The 19,952-nt window shown below is 41.3% G+C and overlaps 1 protein-coding gene across 1 annotated transcript; it reads left to right on the forward strand.

Moving 5' to 3' along the window:
- The first annotated feature begins 447 nt into the window (after positions 1 to 447).
- Positions 448 to 1,471, forward strand: hamp (hepcidin antimicrobial peptide). The gene is made up of 3 exons (XM_080472120.1): positions 448 to 724; positions 825 to 902; positions 1,054 to 1,471. Exons 1-3 carry the CDS (start codon positions 638 to 640, stop codon positions 1,159 to 1,161), a joined length of 273 nt encoding a protein of 90 aa, XP_080328246.1. The 5' UTR covers positions 448 to 637; the 3' UTR covers positions 1,162 to 1,471.
- The last annotated feature ends 18,481 nt before the right edge of the window (positions 1,472 to 19,952 follow it).

The raw sequence follows: 19,952 nt of genomic DNA on the forward strand, positions 1-19,952 counted from the left end.
GAACAAGTGCAGCTCAGCCAGCCGTGCAAAAGATTGACCCGTGCAGTGTTGGCCTTTGCTGGGGGAGCCACAATCCGCAGTACTCCTGTCAAGTCGGTTTCACGAAAACTCACATTTCCAGCGCACACATTGCTCTCATATACCGTGGAAATGATGGGCTTGAGCGGCTTGTAAATGCGTGGAATTATGTGTTCTCTCGGCAGAAAGTAATTTCATTTCCAAGCCAGCAGTTGGTTTGATATTGCTGACAGTGTAGGCCCACAATCAAAAATAGATCAGAGAACCCCCACCCCCGGTGTTGCAGCACTACGAATATGGGAAATGGGGAGGTCAAAACTTCCCCAGTGGAGTTAGGTAACTTCTGTTAGGAATGGGCTGTTCCTCCAGCGCTGATGAGGCAACGCCAGAGTTAAGTGTGTATAAATACCGATGTGCTCCGCACGCTGAACCATCAGCCAGTGGAGGGACTCAAACAAGAGCAGACAAGGGTCAAAGACCTGAAGGAATCCACTTGCCAGAAAATCACCATCCATCGCCGAAGCTGAAGAATAGATTGAAGCTGTTGTGCCCATGACAAAGAAGACCTATCGACTCTGATCTTTGAAGGGACTTAATAACCGAATCGTTTCAAAACAAAATGAAGGCATTCAGCATTGCAGTTGCAGTGACACTCGTGCTCGCCTTTATTTGCATTCTGGAGGGCTCCGCCGTCCCATTTGCCGGGGTAAGAATCTAACTTAAAGTCACTTCATTTGCCTATTAGCAACAAATGTTTTGTCAGGATGCTAAGATGTGGCTTCTAAATGTGCATAATTCATTAACAGGTGCCGGAGCTGGAGGAGGCAGGGAGCAATGACACTCCAGTCGCGGCACATCAAGAGACGTCGGTGGAATCGTGGATGGTATGTTCAATTGACTGAGCGAATTACGTCAATTACTATGAGCAAATTAAAAACTTAAGTGGATGTGTTTTCCCCCCGGAGTAGCCTCGTTCGTCTCCCACATCATGAAGCGATGGAGATAAACGCCGCGCTCTCTTGTCTTTTCCCACAGATGCCAAACCACATCAGAGAGAAGCGCCAGAGTCCCCTCTCCTTGTGTCGCTGGTGCTGCAACTGCTGCAGGAGTCAAAAGGGCTGCGGACCCTGCTGCAGGTTCTGAGGATCCTCACAACGGCAACCACAAAACCTTAATTTATTACGCTTTTTGTCGCTCCTCCACAGCTGTCCTTTTCTTCACTTCTTTTGCAGTAACATTTAAAAAAAAAAAAAATTGTTTGAGTGCGATGATTCAAAGAACGGAACTGACAATTACTGCTCTCTTGTATTTATTTTGTAAGTTTTCTAACTGTTTTATCCCCTTTTTTTGTAACTTTCTTTCAAAGAATAAGTCCTGTGTAGCTGGTTTTTTTTCACGGAAAATAAGTGTAATAAGTGTATATTTGCTGGTGAATAAATAATGAGCAAATGCTGATATGTTCTGTGTCATTGATGTTACGATCTCAAACGGAAATACAGGAGGTCTGCCAGGAGTAGGATGAGGCTCAGGGCGTGTGCTAATCTTGATTAAAATATTTGATAAAAGACAATTTAGTGACTTTGAACTGTGATAATGAAGATGTAGTTCTCAAACATCAGCAGATCTATAATATTGATCTATAAATATAGGACCGAAGATCTATAATACTGAAATACTACTAGCATATCTTCTCTCGAATTAGTCAGTTGATGAAACATTCATTTTCAATGAGTTTAACACTTTTTTGGGTCCCATTGAGTGAGAATGTGTTAACAAAAAGATCCTATTGTGATACATATTGTCATCATTGAACACATTATTTATTCTATTTTAAATTCACATTTTAAACGGTAATCCCCAACCTGTAGCGATCCAGTACCACAACGTAAAACAATGGAAGGGAAATGGGAGAAGAAGAAAAGAGCAAGAAACCACTCTTTTGGTCTCTTTTTGAAAACCTGTTAATTGAGTTACAACAAAATGCAGGAATGTTCAGATTACCATCGTCCGCAGTGGGCCCTCTGCTTGCTCAGCCAAAAATAGCAGGTACAACTGGAGCATAAAAGAGGAAAAAAATAAACCCGATTTGTATGCATCTTCACAGGTCCATCTCAGTCAGTTACCACCAAATCCTGGCAAGTCATGATAAAAAAAAAAAAAAAAAAAAAAAAAAAACGGAGAAAAGAAATAAAATTGAGTTTTAGAACTTCCCAGGATGTTTCCACCAAAATAAATAACCAAGAAACTGACCTCACTCCTGGGTTTATCAAATGAAAAATGGAAAAATAAATGATTTTAGGCCGTGTGCTGCTTTTACACCCAGAAGTTAGAAGTAACAAAAAAAATATATAAAAATAAAGGGTTTAAAACAGGGTTGCATGGTGGTGCAGTGGTTACTGCTCTGGCCTGACAGAGAGGATGTACTTGGTTTGAGTCTGGGCCCTTTTGTGTGGAGCTTGCTTGCTTTGCATTCTTGGGTGAAAAAAATTAAGGCTGCCACTGATGTGTCATTTTAACATTTAGACTCTAAAGTGTTTCCCACTGTCAACATTAATATTATAATGGACACATCCCCTTGATTATATTTTTCTCTTGGCACATTTGATAAGCGATTTAATTCAATCCTAAGTACCTTTAAGTGGTGCAAAACAAGAACAACACTGCTTTAGCATCGTCAATAATCACAGTGTGACATTAATTTCAGCTTCAGAGTGAAAAACATCAGAAATACTCTCAAGGTGAAATCAAGGATGTAATAAGTCTTGTCCTACACTTCTCTTTTACACTAATTCAAGGTGTTAGTTATATTACCGTTTCATAATTCAATGGTGGGTGGCAACTACAATCAACCCTCGATTAAAAGCATCGGTGCCGCACGTCCCTGGCTACGAGTACAACACTGTACTTCATAAAAGAAATACTTTGAAAGCTCATTAAAAAACTGCTGCCAAATGGAGACCCACAAAGTTTGTGAGTAAAATGAAAGATTTCGCCGCCAGATATTTCCATTGGTAGAAACCAAGAGACTTTGTAGAATGTTCAGCGGAGGATTAAGAGTCACCAAATCATCTCAAACACATGTTTCTGGGACTGGAGACAGAAGCTGGACTACTGGGGAAAAGCACAAGGACAACAGTCATACGTCCCCAAGACTGAAAGGCCCCACCTAGCCCGTCCAGGACTCAAAAGAAGGACATTCATGCGACGAGGCTGGAGACTGAACTGCTACACATCTGTGTCGCCCTGCATTCATGTGATTGTTTGGAAATTATAAATCTCTCTTGCACATATGATCATGTTATTATGCCACACTGAAGCATTTTGTGGAGTGCAGTGCATCACCAGAGCAATAAGCTCGTAACAACAGCATCAAAGATGCTGCCAGAATAAACAAGCTCGTAATTTGCGATAAGCCGTGACCAGATCGGGCAGCATGGCAACGCAAACAAGTCAGTTCAGGCCACCAGGCAAACTGCTCAACGTTTTACACACACACACACACACACACACACACACACACACACACACACACACACACACACACACACACACACACACACACACACACACACACACACACACACACACACACACACACACACACACACACACACACACACACTCTGTCAATGATTCCTCTTCTGGATGACCCACCTAATGGTGGGAGATGATTTTATGAATTGCGGTGTCTTTTGTGTGTTGTCATGTCATCACAACTGCCATGGAGCCTCAAGACCAGATCAAATCTGACACCCATCAACATTTATTATGATCTAACAGCAGCCGTTTGTAAATGTGACTGTCACTTCCTTTCACATGGTGGATGCATGTGAACATTAAAAATGGATTTCTCCATGAACCATAGTTTACACATTTCTGGTGCATTAGCGGCCTTTTTCTTTTTCTTTTTTTTTTCTTTTAAGAAAATACCATTTTGTGGTTTGAATGAATTAATCCATTTTAATTCAGTTGGAAATCACTAACATCTACCTGTTGCCTTGAGTAACCATCGCGACAATGAAACTAGAATTCAAATATTGTCATGGGCCGTACATATTTTCTTATATTCATGCAAAAAGGTGGTCAATCAATCAGAAATGTTAGAAGCAGTGTGGGGAATATAGCATTATAAAGTAACACATAACTGAAACTGATACCAATAACCAGTCATTAACGAGTTAGTAAGTGCTGACTATTATAAAAGTAGTAACACAGTTACAATTAGTGAAGTTTCCATGAGTTTGGTAAGTAGAATGAAAAACTCAAGTTAGCCTTTCTCAGTAATACAAAGATTTATTTGTAACCCCTAGATTTAAAATCAGTCTGTTGTTTTCTGCATGCTCGTGGTTTATCTGTTGTGTTGTTGGTGTTTCTTGTCATTTTTCCATTGGAAGTGTCTTTCAAGAATAAGTATTGAATAATAAAGTTTTGCATCTGTTCTAAACCTGCCATTTACTTTGTCCATTGAAATAAATCTTTTGGTTAAAACACCAGTAACCTTAAGCTGTGCTTAGTTAAGTAACCTAAGTACAGCAATACAACGACATACAAACTATCTTGTATGAAAGAGATGATTAGAAGTAATACAAGTTTCTTTTTCTTTTTTCTTTTTTGTAAGTAACTAGTAAAGTAAACCCAGGGATTATGAAGCGTATATGTGCTCAGTAAAACATACCCAAAGGCATTCAGGGGTCAATGCTACATTATATCTACTTTCAGTCGAGTACTAGCACCTTTTGGAAAAAAACATAAAGGAAAACTGAAGTCCTCAAAAATCCATTTGATTCGAGTGCATGATTTCTTTTTTTTTGGTGGGCGGGCTACTTCAGTCTAACATTTCATATTATACGCTTGTGTTTTTTCAATGATTTGGGCCCTTTGTGAGCATTATTTAAAGCAAACCTTGACTTATTCTCTCGAACTCAAGTGACTGCCAGAGGTCGACTGCTGCAGATGATGGGCAGCATCTCAGTGCAGCCTCAGTACTCAATTGAATAAACTCCTGAAAGTGTTCAGTTCAAGCCCAACCAACAAACTCTCTCTCTCTGCCTATTTATCATATTAAGGGGTTTGGCCTTTAATACGTCCAAGACATTCAAATGCTGAATGGAGAAAATAGTCATCAAAAGAAAATCGACATTGTTGAGGCGCAAATAGGAATTTTAATGACAAAAGAATGAAAGCCAAAGGCAGAACAAGCACAATGATCCCTGCGTTGTCGCATCTTTGATAGCTAAGCAGTTTCACCCAAAGGCAAGTTTGTTTATTGGATTCCATTCAAATTAAAGTTACCTCATTGAGTGCAGGAATATGTTTGTTTACAAGTTTATGCATTGGAGAAAGAAGAGTCTGGCCTTGGTACACATGATTGTCAAATTACTCAGAAGGATTTTAGAGAGGCGGATTCAGGCTCACAGTTTCCTACAAAGTGGGAGGAGGAACCAGGGAAGAGGCATGGACCAATACACAGCATATATCTATCCATTTGAATAGAATAAATTCAAAAACTAGATACACCCCCTCTATATCTACCTATTGTACAATAGAAAGAGCTGTGTGCAGACTGTCAAACACACGTTCAGAGCTCATGTGAAGCTCAGCGGGGTCATCTAGTGGACAGGTAGGGTAGACAAGACCACGGAATGAGATGGGCCAGAGAGGAACAAGATTTTGCAAGAAAAACACATTGAAAATCCTTCATACACCTATGAAATATGCATGAAAGCTTTTGTGGTTTCAGATTACCAAAAATGCATTAAAATGAGTAAACCACATGGGAAAATGTTGATGCTTTGGAATTCTACTTCATACATGTATCACATCATTTGTGACATGTGTGCAATCCCACATGATCCACCACAATAGCTCTGCCAATAATTCTCCTTTTGTGATGCTCACAGATTTTACCTTTTTGTTGACATGGTCAGGTGGATTACAATCCAAGTCAAATCTGCCACTGTGAAATTTTGCAATAGAAAAGGACTCGACTCGCAGGTGGGGGATTGAAACAACAGGTAATCCTCGATGAAGCAGTTGCGGAAAAACCCCCACAACCAACCGCTGAATGCAGAACACAACAACAGAGGCATAAAACTAAAACATGAACTAATACCTTAAACACATGGAAAAGTGAGGGAAAACAGAATAAACAGAATAAAGAAAAAAATCTGAACATAAAATGGCAGCAAACCAAAACAATGATCACAACACAATTCAATTCAATCAAATTCCATTCAAATCCATTGAATTCAATCCAATGGGAGAGAAAAAAAAAAAGAAGACCAAACTCATGCATGCATCGGGTTAAACAAAACAATCATCTCAGTGCTGTTCACCTTGAAAAGTCTAACATTTGGTCTAATTCTAAATTAAAAATCCCACATGAACAAGGATGACAGCAGAGAGGAAAAGCTCATTTCAGAACAGTGAGAAGCCTCAGAGGTGGCAGCCATCTGCCTCCACGGTTTCTGGGTGAGAGAAAAAAGGGAAAGTAAAGACAGAAAAGAACAAAAGAAGACGGCAAACAATCAACAATGAACACGATGAGGCCAAGAGCCACAAATCTGTAGCTCAGCTTCAAAGACAGAAATAGAGACAGTTTTGCAGGGACATGAACTCCCCTTGACATGGCACCTATTAGGATTCACATCTGATAATCTAATAATAAGCAATTTAAAAAAGTTTAGTGTATACAGTTCCTCTGGGGTTGTGGAATGGGCACATTTCATCGATGATGTTTCGGCAGGTAAGTAAGACCTTGACTCCTGGTGAAGCCGTCACCATATTTTTAGTGTTACAGAACTGCTCCCACTGCTGCTCCACCTGTTGTAGCATATGCTATCCGGTCAGACTGTTTATGACTGCATCGTCTCTGCGTAAAACCACAAAACTGGTTCACAACGCAAGTAACTCCAATACAAATGCTAACCTTTTGCTCTGCATTGTCTCTCTGTGACTTGCACCTGAAAGACTTACTCAGCATTACCACCACTAAAAGCAACAGATATATGTATATGAATATTTAAGTAAATGTATACTGTAGACCTTTTGTCGAGACAGGCTGCTCCCTAATGGTTTATCGAAGTGTATAGCCTGATAAGTGTAGTCGAGGCTAGATTAATATTTAATTACGAAGACTGCAGCCACATGAGTATTGAGTGCATGCAGTAGCAATATAACAAAGGCTGTCGAAAGGCCCTTTTCATTGCAGACAGTTTGACTCATCGAGAGAGCAGAAGCACAAGCGTCACTAATAGCTTCAATTGTTCTAAACCAAACTAAATCCACCATTCATTAATATTCTCAAGACAGCCATTTGTTGACATCACTCACTGTGATTTCCACATCATCTGTACTTTGATGGCAGAATCGAGAGAAAAAATAATGCCTGTCTTTTTCTGTGTGGTCGAGGTTTTTATTTCAGCTGCTGGAGGATCAGAGGAGAGTTAGTGTACCATATTATACAATTTCATCCGGCTAGTCATTTTAAAATTTCAGCAGGATGTGATACCTGCTGTCAGGGATGATTCAGCTCAAACCAAACAGCCATCTTCTTCCTCAAACTACCTTGTATTCATATCACTCTTTACACATTTTAAATGCGGCCGTACTTTACACTTCGGATAGCGCCAGCAATACCACAAAGGTAATTATTTGTCATAATTATGGCTCTGTGCTGTGCAGCCTTTGGCTACAGCTATACTCCACAGTGTGTGTGTATGTGTGTGTGTGTTAGAGGAATGCTCGGATGGCCTCAGGGATCTCAAGACCTGGTGTGATTTAAGAAGACAGGGATGGGAATAGACGTTGTTGCTTTCTCACTTTCTTCCCGTCTCCCATTGATCACCAGATACTTCAAAGGCTGAGAAGAGAACATGTTAATCGACTTCTTAGCAGCACGGAGACAACCTACCCCATTCCAGAGGTTTTGGAGAACATTTAGAGGGCTGATACTGCTATTGACCGAAGCCATCATTTAGATTCCACCTTCTTTTTTTTGCTTAAAGAAAGGATCTTCTTCCCGCTGCCCATATCAGTTTCCCCCACACCTTGTATAATGCATCACATCGTACCATTTGCATTTAGATCACCCCTTTTTTCTTGCGTTGCACATTGTGTGTCGGGATTTGAGTCGATACTGCAGTGGGCTCCTAAGGAGAATGGATGGAGGTGGTAATGAAGGCGAACCACCAACACAAACAAGCCGCCTGGCCGTTCCTCTGCCCGGCACCATGCAGCACCTGGAGTCGTTAGTTTTAATTAGCGGAGGGGAGTGATAGGAGCTTCCCCTCCCCACCCACACACCCACCTATCCCCTCTGGTGGAAAGCCGCTGAATACTGATTCCCCCTTTACACTTCTGCATTTTTTTATTATTTTTTTTACACTCCTCTTATTATTGGTGTTTAATTGCTCTAGCAGATGCAGATTATAATGAATTGAAAATGTTTGGATCCCAAAATAAATCACGAGGGTGAGATACTGAAACGTTGTATTGCGTAATCGTTTCTTTTGTTTTGGATTTTTTTTTGCCATCGCTATGGGGATTGGATATTGTGAGCGCAACAGTGGAGAACAATATCAGCTAGGAGGGCATATGGGTTGTCACATGGGGAGCTTTCCACAGCTATTTCATGGAATTAACCTCCTGACAGCTGCAGAAAGTTCAGGAGTAGATTCCAGATCCCCTCATTTCTGTAACTTTGCTCTTTATACTGATAAGACACTGGAGTCACATGCACTGCCTTGACACCCCACCCACACACGGCACTATGCTACACTTGTTAGCTCAAGTGGAGAAAAAAATAAATACCTGCACACCTACTGCACCATCCTCTAAATTCGAGCCAAAGTACAAGATTAGCCAGTAGGCACTGATAATGTCTTCTGATATCTCGGAGAACAGTGTTGCAAATCTGCTATTTGTCTAATACTACAGTACCTATGATGGCTCCTCCGAGCATTATCAATTTCATTCTTATTCAAAGCTGCATTTGGAGGATTTGGTTCCAGATAGAATCGCTCAGCTCCCAACCCCTCCCAACTCCTCTCCACTGAGGCGTATTCCATGATTTACATTACCTATCAAATCTCCCACTCCCTCGCTGTCAAATACTCCACACAGCCTTCCAGGGTACTGGAATAGCTTAGGCTCTACCTCATCCTTCCAGTGCATGTATGCCAAATGGAAGAGGCGGGAGGGGTTTCCAGTGGTTTTTACAGACTTATTTCCCCCAAAAATAAGTCCAGTGTTTTGGAAACCTGCAACACTCTGGCAATCCCATTTGTATGTAAAGTCCTATCTTGGTTCAGACATGTGGAACTTTTTTTCATTTTGCAAAGCTTCTTGAATCCAGGCCAAACTGTAAAAACGTATACAGTGTAACGCTTTTGTACGCTTCCACTTCAAGCTTACGTCAGGATATGAGACAACTTGTGCGGATGCGGTAATGAATCTGAGGTGAAGCATAACCACTTGAGCCAGCGTGTCACACAGTTCAGTTCGGCAAAGCTGAATTTAAACTTTGCCAATGTTTTCTCTCAGAATGTTACCTTGTGTGCACATCAGATTGTGCATACTGTACACTTGCGTACAGTATACATGTTTGCACATTTCATTGCTGTTCAAAACCTGTAAAAAAAAATGGTGGCATCTCAAAAGCGTGCAATATTGCGTACAGCCATGTGTCAAAATCTGCATAAATCATGTCGGTGTAACTCTGACTTATATTACTCCTGGGAGGCCTATGTATGTATGTCTTGTGCAGTACCCACTGGTCCATGTTGATTATATCAAACAATATGCAGCCCGACTGGAATACATAAGAAGAGTGGGCACATCTCCCCCCACGGCTGAACTGTGTGAGAAGCCTCTTTATCTCAGGGCTCAGTTTAATACTCCAGACTTCGGAGGAGCCACCCTGGGGTGGATAGATAGGACTTGTCATTGTTTTACTGGCTCACACTCCACTATGGAGCTGTATAGGCTCCCCTGTGTGCTTCTAGTCAATGTAACAGTGCTACAAAATCATACAGCGTGGATTTGTCATTCCAGCTTTCACACACGTTTCATCTTGTTACAGCCAATGTGTGCCGAGACACTAAATGACATCCATTTTAGTGTCACCGCACCACTGTAACTGTTTCAAATTAGAGTGAAAGATGAAAAGAAGATAATGAGATTCTTTGTTCCTCCTCAATCTAAGGAGACATTTTGTCAAATGTTGTGTGATATTTTATTGTCTGGCCTTACATCTATACATACCTGCAACAGTGGTTCATATCGCAGAACTGTGAGAGCGTGTCCAGAGTTAAGTAGGCAAATTACCCTGGAAATTATGTTGCAAACTAATACAATGAATACATATTGCATTGAGATCATGCACCGGTGCAAATTCATGTAATGCTATGATACTGTGGATGACTTATTTAATCTATTCTCACACTCTAAAGGTCTCTCTTTTTCTCTGTCTCTCTCTCTCAAGCTTTCATTCACATCCATCACCATGAATGGCCGGTGGCCTGAAACAAGCCTGCCCTCATATAATGGATGGTTCCGATTAGGCGCCTCTGTGTATATGCTCAACAGAGGCATTGCGAGTTGAGCACCGTGAGGTCGGTGATTTGTGAGGTCACGTGTTGTTGTACAGTGGGAACGGATATTAGCACGCTGTTTGGAGTCCCAGGAGCACTAAGTTTCCTGCTGACTCCATCACATATAGGCATATATGCACATATGTGCATGGATCCCTCGTTTCCGACGCCCGGCTTTTGCAGTAAATAGCTTCCACCTGGAATTGAAAAAAAATTAGCTTTGGGTTGCACCATCCATTGATCTGACATTTCTCTTCAGTCTCCACCTCCTCTAGTGTTGCCATGATCCTCAGTCAAGACAACCCTGCTTCATATTCTTCAGCTTATGTGCCTGTTTCCTTAGCTACACAAACTGCCCTGTGCTATTTATTTTTGCAATTTCATTTTCGTTCGATTCAGATAGCTCCGTGACGGGTTGGATAAGTGTTGAAGAAAGAAAAACAAATCTTGATGGTAGTTTCTCACAAAGCTAGGAAAAGTGGAGAAAAGAAAAATCCTTTATCTGAAAAATAGGTCAATGAACAACAACAGAACACTTGAATATATTTTATCAAACAGCACATGTGCTTACATGTGGACAGCTGAATATCAAATTCATCTCCGGCTGTACAGTCAAGGCTGTTGCAGCCAAACGCATTATGAGAGCAGCAGAAAATGCATTTGGAAGTCATGCTTTAGAAGAATCATCCCTCATTAAGTAACTCGTGTTAGGCTTCCCTTTGCAGTGCTCTCGTATTCTTACGCCTCCCAAATTCTTTACATCTGCTTATGTAATTCTGAAATGACTCCCTGGGAGAAGGCCTTAGAGGGATTTTCAAAGCACCTCTTTGAAAGCAACACGGTAATGATAAAAACACAGCATTATTTGTTTTTAACGTCACCTCAGAGGGATTTCATGAGAGGTGTCTCTGTCCCTGAAGCAGCTCACTGGAGCTTAATCCCTGCTTTGTTGTGCACATTACATGTTTTTTTGTCTATGTGATGTTTCAGCTATTTCATCACAATTTGAATGATCAATAAACTTGTTATCACAGCTGTCGTGCCGTCACAAGTCTCCAGGGGATGGTCCTCATCAAAAAACGATCACATAAGCTCCATATGGGCGGGGCAAATGCCTCCAGGAGGTTCGTCCTCTCTCCTCTGGGTAGAAAGTGGGTGAAGACACAAACTTGAAGAGGAGTTATTTATCAGGGACACATGCAGCATGTCTCCTTTGTGCTGATTCAGCTCTCCAGTGGCACTACAGAGCATAAATCAGCAAACTCAAGCCTCTTTCCTAAAACATTCATCTCTATGTCCCTGCTCATGGCCCTGCGAAGTGATGCAATGCTTGTCTGTCATCAGCTGAACCCAAGCACTCCTCTTAAACCAAGAGTTTCCCAAGGTGATTGCATCCTGGGAGTCCAAAGGCTGTGGCCCGAGGCATCCCCTTGGCCCCTTGAATGTGACTTCCCCGAAAAAAAACATTGCATCTGTGATTACTACAGCATGACAGGCTAAATGGAGATAAACAGTTTTGGGAAGGAGACGAGAGATGCTGTTCCTGCAGTCGGAGGAATTTTGCCAGTCCTGGCTCTCGTCAGCCTATCTTGTTAATCCATCGCAATCACACCTATGTGCCAAGTGAAAATCCACCGTAGATCACTTTACTACCTGGATGATGCATCCTCCAGCCAATTGTGGACAGAGGCAGGGCCAGTGGGGTGGCTCGGGGTAGATCTGGCCCGGCCTTTAATCTGATGCCCCCTATCAGAGCCAGAAGTAAGCTCTGCAGATGGAGCAGTGAAAGGGACAGCCTGGCACAGACCCATGGCCCCTGGACTAGATTCTTTGGAGGAAGTGTTTTTCAACATCATTTGTTGAAATGCCAATCAAATGACTGCAAACAGATGCAAAACTGCCGTAAAGATGCAAACCAACTGTGCTATTTGCAGTCATTTTGTATATCATTCAGACTAGATGTCTAGCACCAATGTAGAGTCATCAAATGCAACTTCAGGGTATCAACAAATGCTAATTTATATGTCTTCATAATATAATATTTGGACTTGCTTATTTGGCATTTGCTTATGACATTAAAGATGCGATAAAGCTACACCAAAGCTTCTTTCTGCTGAGGACCAAATCTTTATTGGCCAACACGTTCCTACTTGCTTTACAAAGGCATCCATCACCAATCCGAAAAGTACACAGGTGGCATTGAAGCTCTCAAGGCCAAAAATTGAGTAACTCTAAAAGGAAAAATCACCATGCTTTGAGAGGCTTTTCATTTTCCCATCTTCTCTAAAAATAGTTTGTGGTAAGATAAGATCCCGGGGGGAAACTTGTATAAAAACTGTCTTCCTATACGGCTCCCAGGTTTATGTTCTCCATTATTCTAGGCGGGCTGATAAAGTATCGACTTCTAAGCTTGTAAACCATTATGACCTTTAGCTGTTTCTCTGTTGACTATCATGGCAAGACAAAACAAAGCCACTTACCAATGACTCTCTACTCCCGGTGGAAGACGGAGACATAAAATATGCATCAGGGACACAGAATGATTAGTGAGAGTGTCACAAGTTAGTGTTAAAACTTTAACTTGGATTTTTCTTAAAAGTTAAGGAGTTTTGTAAATCGAGGCAGTATATGGAGTTCAGTTAATGGGCTCATAACCATCCAGCTAATTCTTTTTGAAATATAATTCATGAATGAATCGTAAAGAACAGCATTATGACTCTGAGCCTCTTTATTCTGTCGCATTCTCAGTGCTTGGGGTATTTTTATGGAGCACTTTATTCCTCAAATGTAATATCTCTTTCTTCTCTGCCTGCTGAGCCTCCCTTAAAACATAAATCCACTCCAGACTAGCGTGCTCCGCAGTCCGCAACGATTCCGCCGTCTCACAGATTAAGGCAGAGTGATCCAAACAACTTGGCAACACTCTTCCTGACACTGCACTGATTTGCAAACTGATTGTCATGTAAGAAGGAAAGAAATACAGCACTGGATCTGAAGAGGTGTCATTTTTTTTCTTCAAAAATGCAAAAAATGCAAAAAAATATAAAATTCAAAAAGCGGTGGGCGGAGGAAAGAATAGGAACAGGGTGATGGAAAGGTTAGACCAAAAAGGGACGGGGCAAAAAGAAAGACCATTGTACTGATTTGAATGATGTATTCCACAGGATGTGGACAAAATGGGAAGTGGCAGGAACAAGATGGGTGAGCTGCTTTTAGACAAGCAAAAAAAATGGAGCATGAGGGTGAAGTGAAGATGAGAGAGCCACGATTCTAGCATCCTTCAAATGACAATTTTTTATATTATTATCATTATTTTTTAATGAGTAATGTGCAGAAGAAGGACAAAAAAGATGAAGTGGTGTCGGACAAGGTCAAAAGCATGAAGGCATAAACATCAGAGGAGCAACACTCTGCCAAAAATAAATGTTACGGAAAACACGGTGATCCCATGTTGCTATGGGGGAGTCTTAATGTCTGTGTGTGTATGCCTGTGCACTCAGCTGTGAGCCCGCCGCCAGCCTCCTGATGTGGGGCCCGGGCCACAGTCCAGAGAGCTCAGGTAATTTGACGGATCGCGCCACTCAGGCTGGTGATGCTTGCAGCTCCCGCTTTGCTCGGGATTGTTTCCCCAAGCTTGTTTGGCCAGGCTAGCAATGCCGACATAAGATGAATAGCGGCTCCTTCTCCCTGCCTGTCTGTCTCTGATCTGTCCTCGCCGCTCCAAGGTCAGCCAGCCACGGAGCTGCGGAGAATGGGAATGCAGACCTGGGCGGGCAGGCTGGCTGGCTGGCTGACTTAAGGAGAGTGAGGGCAAAGACCGAGGTGGGAGGCAGCTCCATGTGTCTTTGTGTGTGCGCGTGTGTGTGTGTGTGTGCTCGTGCATGTGTGTGCGTGTAAGAGAGAGAAGACAGATGTCAGGGAATCTACAAGCGAGGTACATGACTTGGGTCTGAGCAGGTCTGTGTGTGCCCTCTGTTTGTCCTGTGGGTTTTTGGTGTGTAGGTGTTTTTTTTTTTGTTGTTGTTTTTTTGTGAGTGTGAGTGTGTGTGTGTGTGTGCAAAGAAATGGAAAAAAAAAAAGTGAGAAATATATCAAACACCATCAGCATGCTGCTGAGATGGAGCCTGCCAACATGCAGTTTGCTCGGCCCACCTGCGGTTAAGTGTGTTGGTCTCGCTTTGGTTTCCGCAGCCTCCCGAAATGGAAACCAAGCCAACTTTCTGTGTTTATCCAACACTCCTGTTAGAAGATACAATCATCCTTAATGGATAACTTGAAGGGGAAAGATATCATATATGGACTGTATTTCACTCGGTGATGCTTCCCGTCTGGAAACTGACCGTTTAAAGAAGATGGTTATGCAGTTTAATTTTGTGTGAAAGGAGCTGCTTTTCGCCGCCGTGGTGAGAGTCTGGAAAGAGATCGATCCTCTCATAATAATCATGCATGACCAGGGTGCAATTTATGAAGAAAGAAGAGGAGAAACTGGGTTATATATTGAGGCAAAAAAATGTTTTAAAGAAAAACAAAAAAAAAGAGGGCTGCTCAGTGTTTTAGTAGTCAACACTCTCAACCTCTGGTCCCTGGTTTGATTTCTGGCCTCGGGGCTTTTTCTGCATTGAGTTTGTTAGTTGTCCTTTTGCATGCGTGGCGTTTCTTCAGGTACACCTCTTTCTTCCCACATGTGGATTAAGTCAAATGCGTGTGTCTAAATTGGCCGTGTGAAAGAGAGCGTGTGTGATGGTCTGGCTCTCTGGGTTTTCCCGTGTGACGCTCGTGTCGTCTCAGTGTATCCTGCCTTTTACCCAGTATGAACCAGGTATAAATATTAGCTTCAGCCTCATGCAACATCAACTTAGATAAACCATTATGGAAGATGGGTGATAGGGGGAAAAAAAGGAGTGTGCAGAGGGAGAAACTGATCTGTTACTTACAAAAAACACACTTTTTGAGTGAATAATGTAATGTAAACCTTGAGTGTAGTGAAAAGTTACAGACTGCACTTATAAACTTATTCTTGGAAAAGCCTCAGAGTAGTGCACATGTACGGATCCCAACAAATATCAACAGCATCAATTATTTTTCTGTGAAACAAAGTTTATAACTAGCCACAGTAATATTGAACACAGTATATTTGTCTAATTTAAGGTACCCAGCACTTTGGGCAGTTAAAGCACCTGCATATGTCTTTTGTGCTCCTCACATTATTGAGGACCAAGTGTGGATAACATGTAAATGTTTTGTGTTTGCAAGTGAGTAGCAAAAACGTGTAAGTTACACCACATAGGAATGATGGTGTGTGTGTGTGTGAGTGTGTGTGGTGTGAAAGAGCATAACCAACAAGTGAAATATTGGCAGGAATCAAGTTGTAAACATGTTTAATAGCAAACAGAGAGTGCCTGGCTCACAGTTTGAATCCCTGTGGTAGTTTGGTGCTGGTCGCCGACACTGAAGGAAGTGCATGTCTTAGCCAAGTGTTGTCAGTGTGAATGTGTTTGAATACAAGCTGTTAAGTTATGTTCAGATGGGCCGTTATGGATGTTTTCATACACATCATTTTGTAGACTAAATGTGGATAGCATGTAGATGCTAAGCAGTCATCCTGTGTTTTGCGTTCGCAACTTGCTGGATTAAAAGGAACTTGTCAGACCTATGCCTGAGCAGACAGCATATGCATGCGTTTTGCCCTCATGTGGCTGTAATCAGCTGTTTCATGTAGATTTCAAGATACATCTATTACATGTGTTTTGTCTATCTACCGTTGAAGCCGATTTTCTCATGAGGGTGAGATAGTTTTAATTTCCCCTGTGCCAAACATTCCCCCAGCAAATTGCACCCATCTTTGTGGAAATAAACATAAAATACCATATTAGGAGAAGGTTGCAGGGATAGTTGGAGGTGCTGCAGTAACAGATTCAGGCTTGAGTTCTATTGTCCCTGAAAATCGTGATAAGTGTTGAGTCATGTAATTAACTGCGTGGCTGCGAATGAGCCAATCATCAGACAGACTGCTGCAAACAGCTTGTGCCAATCAATACAAGTATAATTTGTATGCGGAAAAAGAAAATCAAAAATCAAATTTTTCACACGTACAGAGAACATTTTTTCAAGTCAACCCCATCACCAGTCTGTATCACCAAAATTGTCTCCTTTTTTCCCCCCACATGTCTGGATAAGCAAATATTTGAACCTCTTTGACGCAGTGCCTGCAGATAAAAGGTTTTATGCTTGTACCACATCACAGGGAAATGTTCCATTTTATTTGTGTATTCAACAAACAGATCCGTAAATGTGATGTTTTTCTCTTCTGGTTGGCTTCACAGTTAGTATTTCCCAGTTTCACACAAATAACTTCTTTCAAGCATTTTGCCTGATTGTCTATCAATCATTCACTCTGACTTGCTAAAGTCTGACCACTCTCTTATTCCAAAATCCTCCAGCTGCAGGATTTGATGGGATTTTTTATTTTTGGTACATTTGAATTATTCTGAAATCGGTGATGTTTTTATTCTCAAGTAAGACATTCATTTCTCCCTTTTCAGTCTGTTTTTGCTGGATTTGTTAATGCCCTTAGATTCGGCATGCCTGATGAAACATACATTTCTCGTTCAACTTCGGCTTCTGTGCAGATGGCCTCATATTATCTTCAAGCACTCTTTGATATGACACAATTTATACAGCAAGCTGCCCACTTCTTGAGGCAGTGCAGCGACCCGAAACCAAAACATTTGCACCATTATGCTACACAGTTGGTATGAGTGTTTTCAGACAAGTTGTCACTGGCCTGCGCCAATCATGTCTGTTGTTATTATGGCCAAATGAGAGTACATACTCCAAAATGGTCTTTGTCTATATGATGACAAACACCATACTAATGCATCAAATGTTTGTCTGGAAGCTATTTGGGCCTTGCAAGCTTTTTTTCCAGTTATTTAGGAATTAGCAGCAGATTCAGTCATGACAATCTTTTTGTTACTACGCAACTGTAAAAAGCTTCTTATAGTAGGAGAAAACAACTAGATGGTTTAGACAGCTTTTTAAATATTTTGCAAAAGTTTTAAGTACTGTACGCTTTTGGGGGATTTGAGGAACTTGACATGAGGACACCAGACACTTCAATATTCCAAGGGTGCATCTTCACCATCACACTGTTCTCCACAGTCCTAGATTAAAAAGGAAACAGATGCCGGGTAAAACAAATTTTTTGTCATTCAAAATGTTTTATTGGAATGTACATGCATTTTAATGTGACTAAGATACATTTAAACAAAGAAATGTGCCACAGCAGAAAACTGTGAATGTAACAGTTGTGACCGTTGTTAGTTGTATATTAAGACTTTGATCAAATCAGAATGAATTTTACCCAAGAAATACTTGGAAACACCTATATTTGTATATTGATCTCTCATCATCCTTCCAGGACAAGAACATTATTTACTATAGGAATACTTAGAATGACACGGAAATGTAGTGTAACAGCTAGACGTCTGAGTTAAGTGTGTTTATTTAGTTCAACTTCAATACTATTTCAATAATTCTGCCATTTTATGAATAATGAAAATATTAGATGAAGCAGAAAATACATTGACCAGAGGGAAAGGAAGTTTCACATATAGTATTTGAGGTAAATAGATTGACAAAACTTTGCAGTGACTGGTGATCAGAGAAAAGGGAGGGGACTATGTTACAGGAGATGACCCAGATAAAAAAAAAAAAGACTTGTTTTTTAAAATCCCATTTCAATAACAGCATTGACGACGTCACTTTAAAACTCTTTAAAATGTTTCGCACTTTTGCAGCCTCATAGCATGAACTTACAAAGTACATGCCTTTGAAGTTAACTAGTGACTCCAAGATTACCGGTAGTTGTGAACATGGATGTGTAACAGCTTGTCTCGCTGTGGTGGACCAGTGACCTGTCCAAGGTGTACTCTGCTTTCACCCATAGTCCATCGAGTTAGGCTCCAGCCCCCCCCCCCCCCCCCCCCCCCCCTCCGGCCAAACTTTCACAGGCATTGTACCTTTTATCTCGTCCTCTTTGAAACAAGAACCAGATGAAAGCATTGAATCTTTTAAAGAAGATAAATTGAGTTAGGATGGTAAAGGTTACGAGTTAGATCTGAAGATGAATTGGGGAAAAATCAGGGCATTAGAAGTTAAAAAAACACATACATCGCCACAGTGATATTTCTACGATAGTTTAAACCACCTAAACAGTACAGCTAACACACCCTTTTCACTCATTGTTATTCTCCCTTCTGCGCCACCTGTGGCTCAAACCACTCCCTTCAGATCATCTTGTGAAAGTATGATTGGACTTTCCACTTTGTGGCTGCCTAATTTCTACTGTTTCAAGCTGGGAGAAGGAGGGCTGAACGTGACTTGCAGTGAGAAACCTGTGAGACATGACTTGGCTTTCAAGTGGTCAAGCATAGTTTTCTTATAAGCCATGAGAAAGAAAGAAACTGCACTTCTAAACCGGTTAGTTTAATAAACCACAATGCAATGCAGTGTTATGATATGGAGGTCATTTTTCATGTATGGCTGTGTATTTGTTTTCCTGTGATAGCTGACATGAAATTTTTTTTTTTTCCCAGCTAGTGATAAACTTGCTTTCGGCTATTGCTGTTCCTCTACATCCACGGGTTTAGATGTGTGCGTGTGTTTAGCTGTAATATCTGTGTGTTTACATTTGTGAGGAGTGCTTGTGTGTGTGTGTACACGAGTGTAAGTGTGCATGTGTGAACCTCGTGAGTGCACTGTATAAATGTCACTAGATCATCTCTTTGTGGATGCGCCTGAGTAAGTATAGCTCAGAAAAATCAATTTTGTGCCCCATCAGGGCAACATAAAACCACATAATATGCTTTTTTTTTTCTTCCCTAACTTCAAAATGTGTTGTCGAAGCTTTAGTATTAAAGCTTGCCCTGCAAATCACACAGATGAAATAAAAATACCAGTACATGTGGACACAGCTCTTTCTACACTACATTTATTTCTAGAAGACAACTGCTTAGGAGCCGGTTTAATTAAAATGTGATTTCCCTGATGCAACATTTGATTTGTGTTGGAAGGGAATTTGTACAACAAATGAATTGTTCTCCTGTTCAGGGAGCTCGGTGAAACATTTGTCTCTCTTAGAAAAACGCAGCCTCTCGTAACGTGAACATTGCGGCCACCGGTAATGAGTATTTGATGGTTTTTTTTGGGGCGCTTGCATAGACCCTGCACCATTCCTCAACTTATTTCATCAGACCTCACTTCTACCTTGTCTCATTCACTCTTCCTCCTAACTAACTTTCCCCCCGCCTCTCCCTCAGCCTGCCAGCCTCCTTCGCCACC

Source organism: Lipophrys pholis (genome assembly GCF_963383615.2).
Source record: "Lipophrys pholis genome assembly, chromosome: 9".
Taxonomy (NCBI): Eukaryota; Metazoa; Chordata; class Actinopteri; order Blenniiformes; family Blenniidae; genus Lipophrys; species Lipophrys pholis.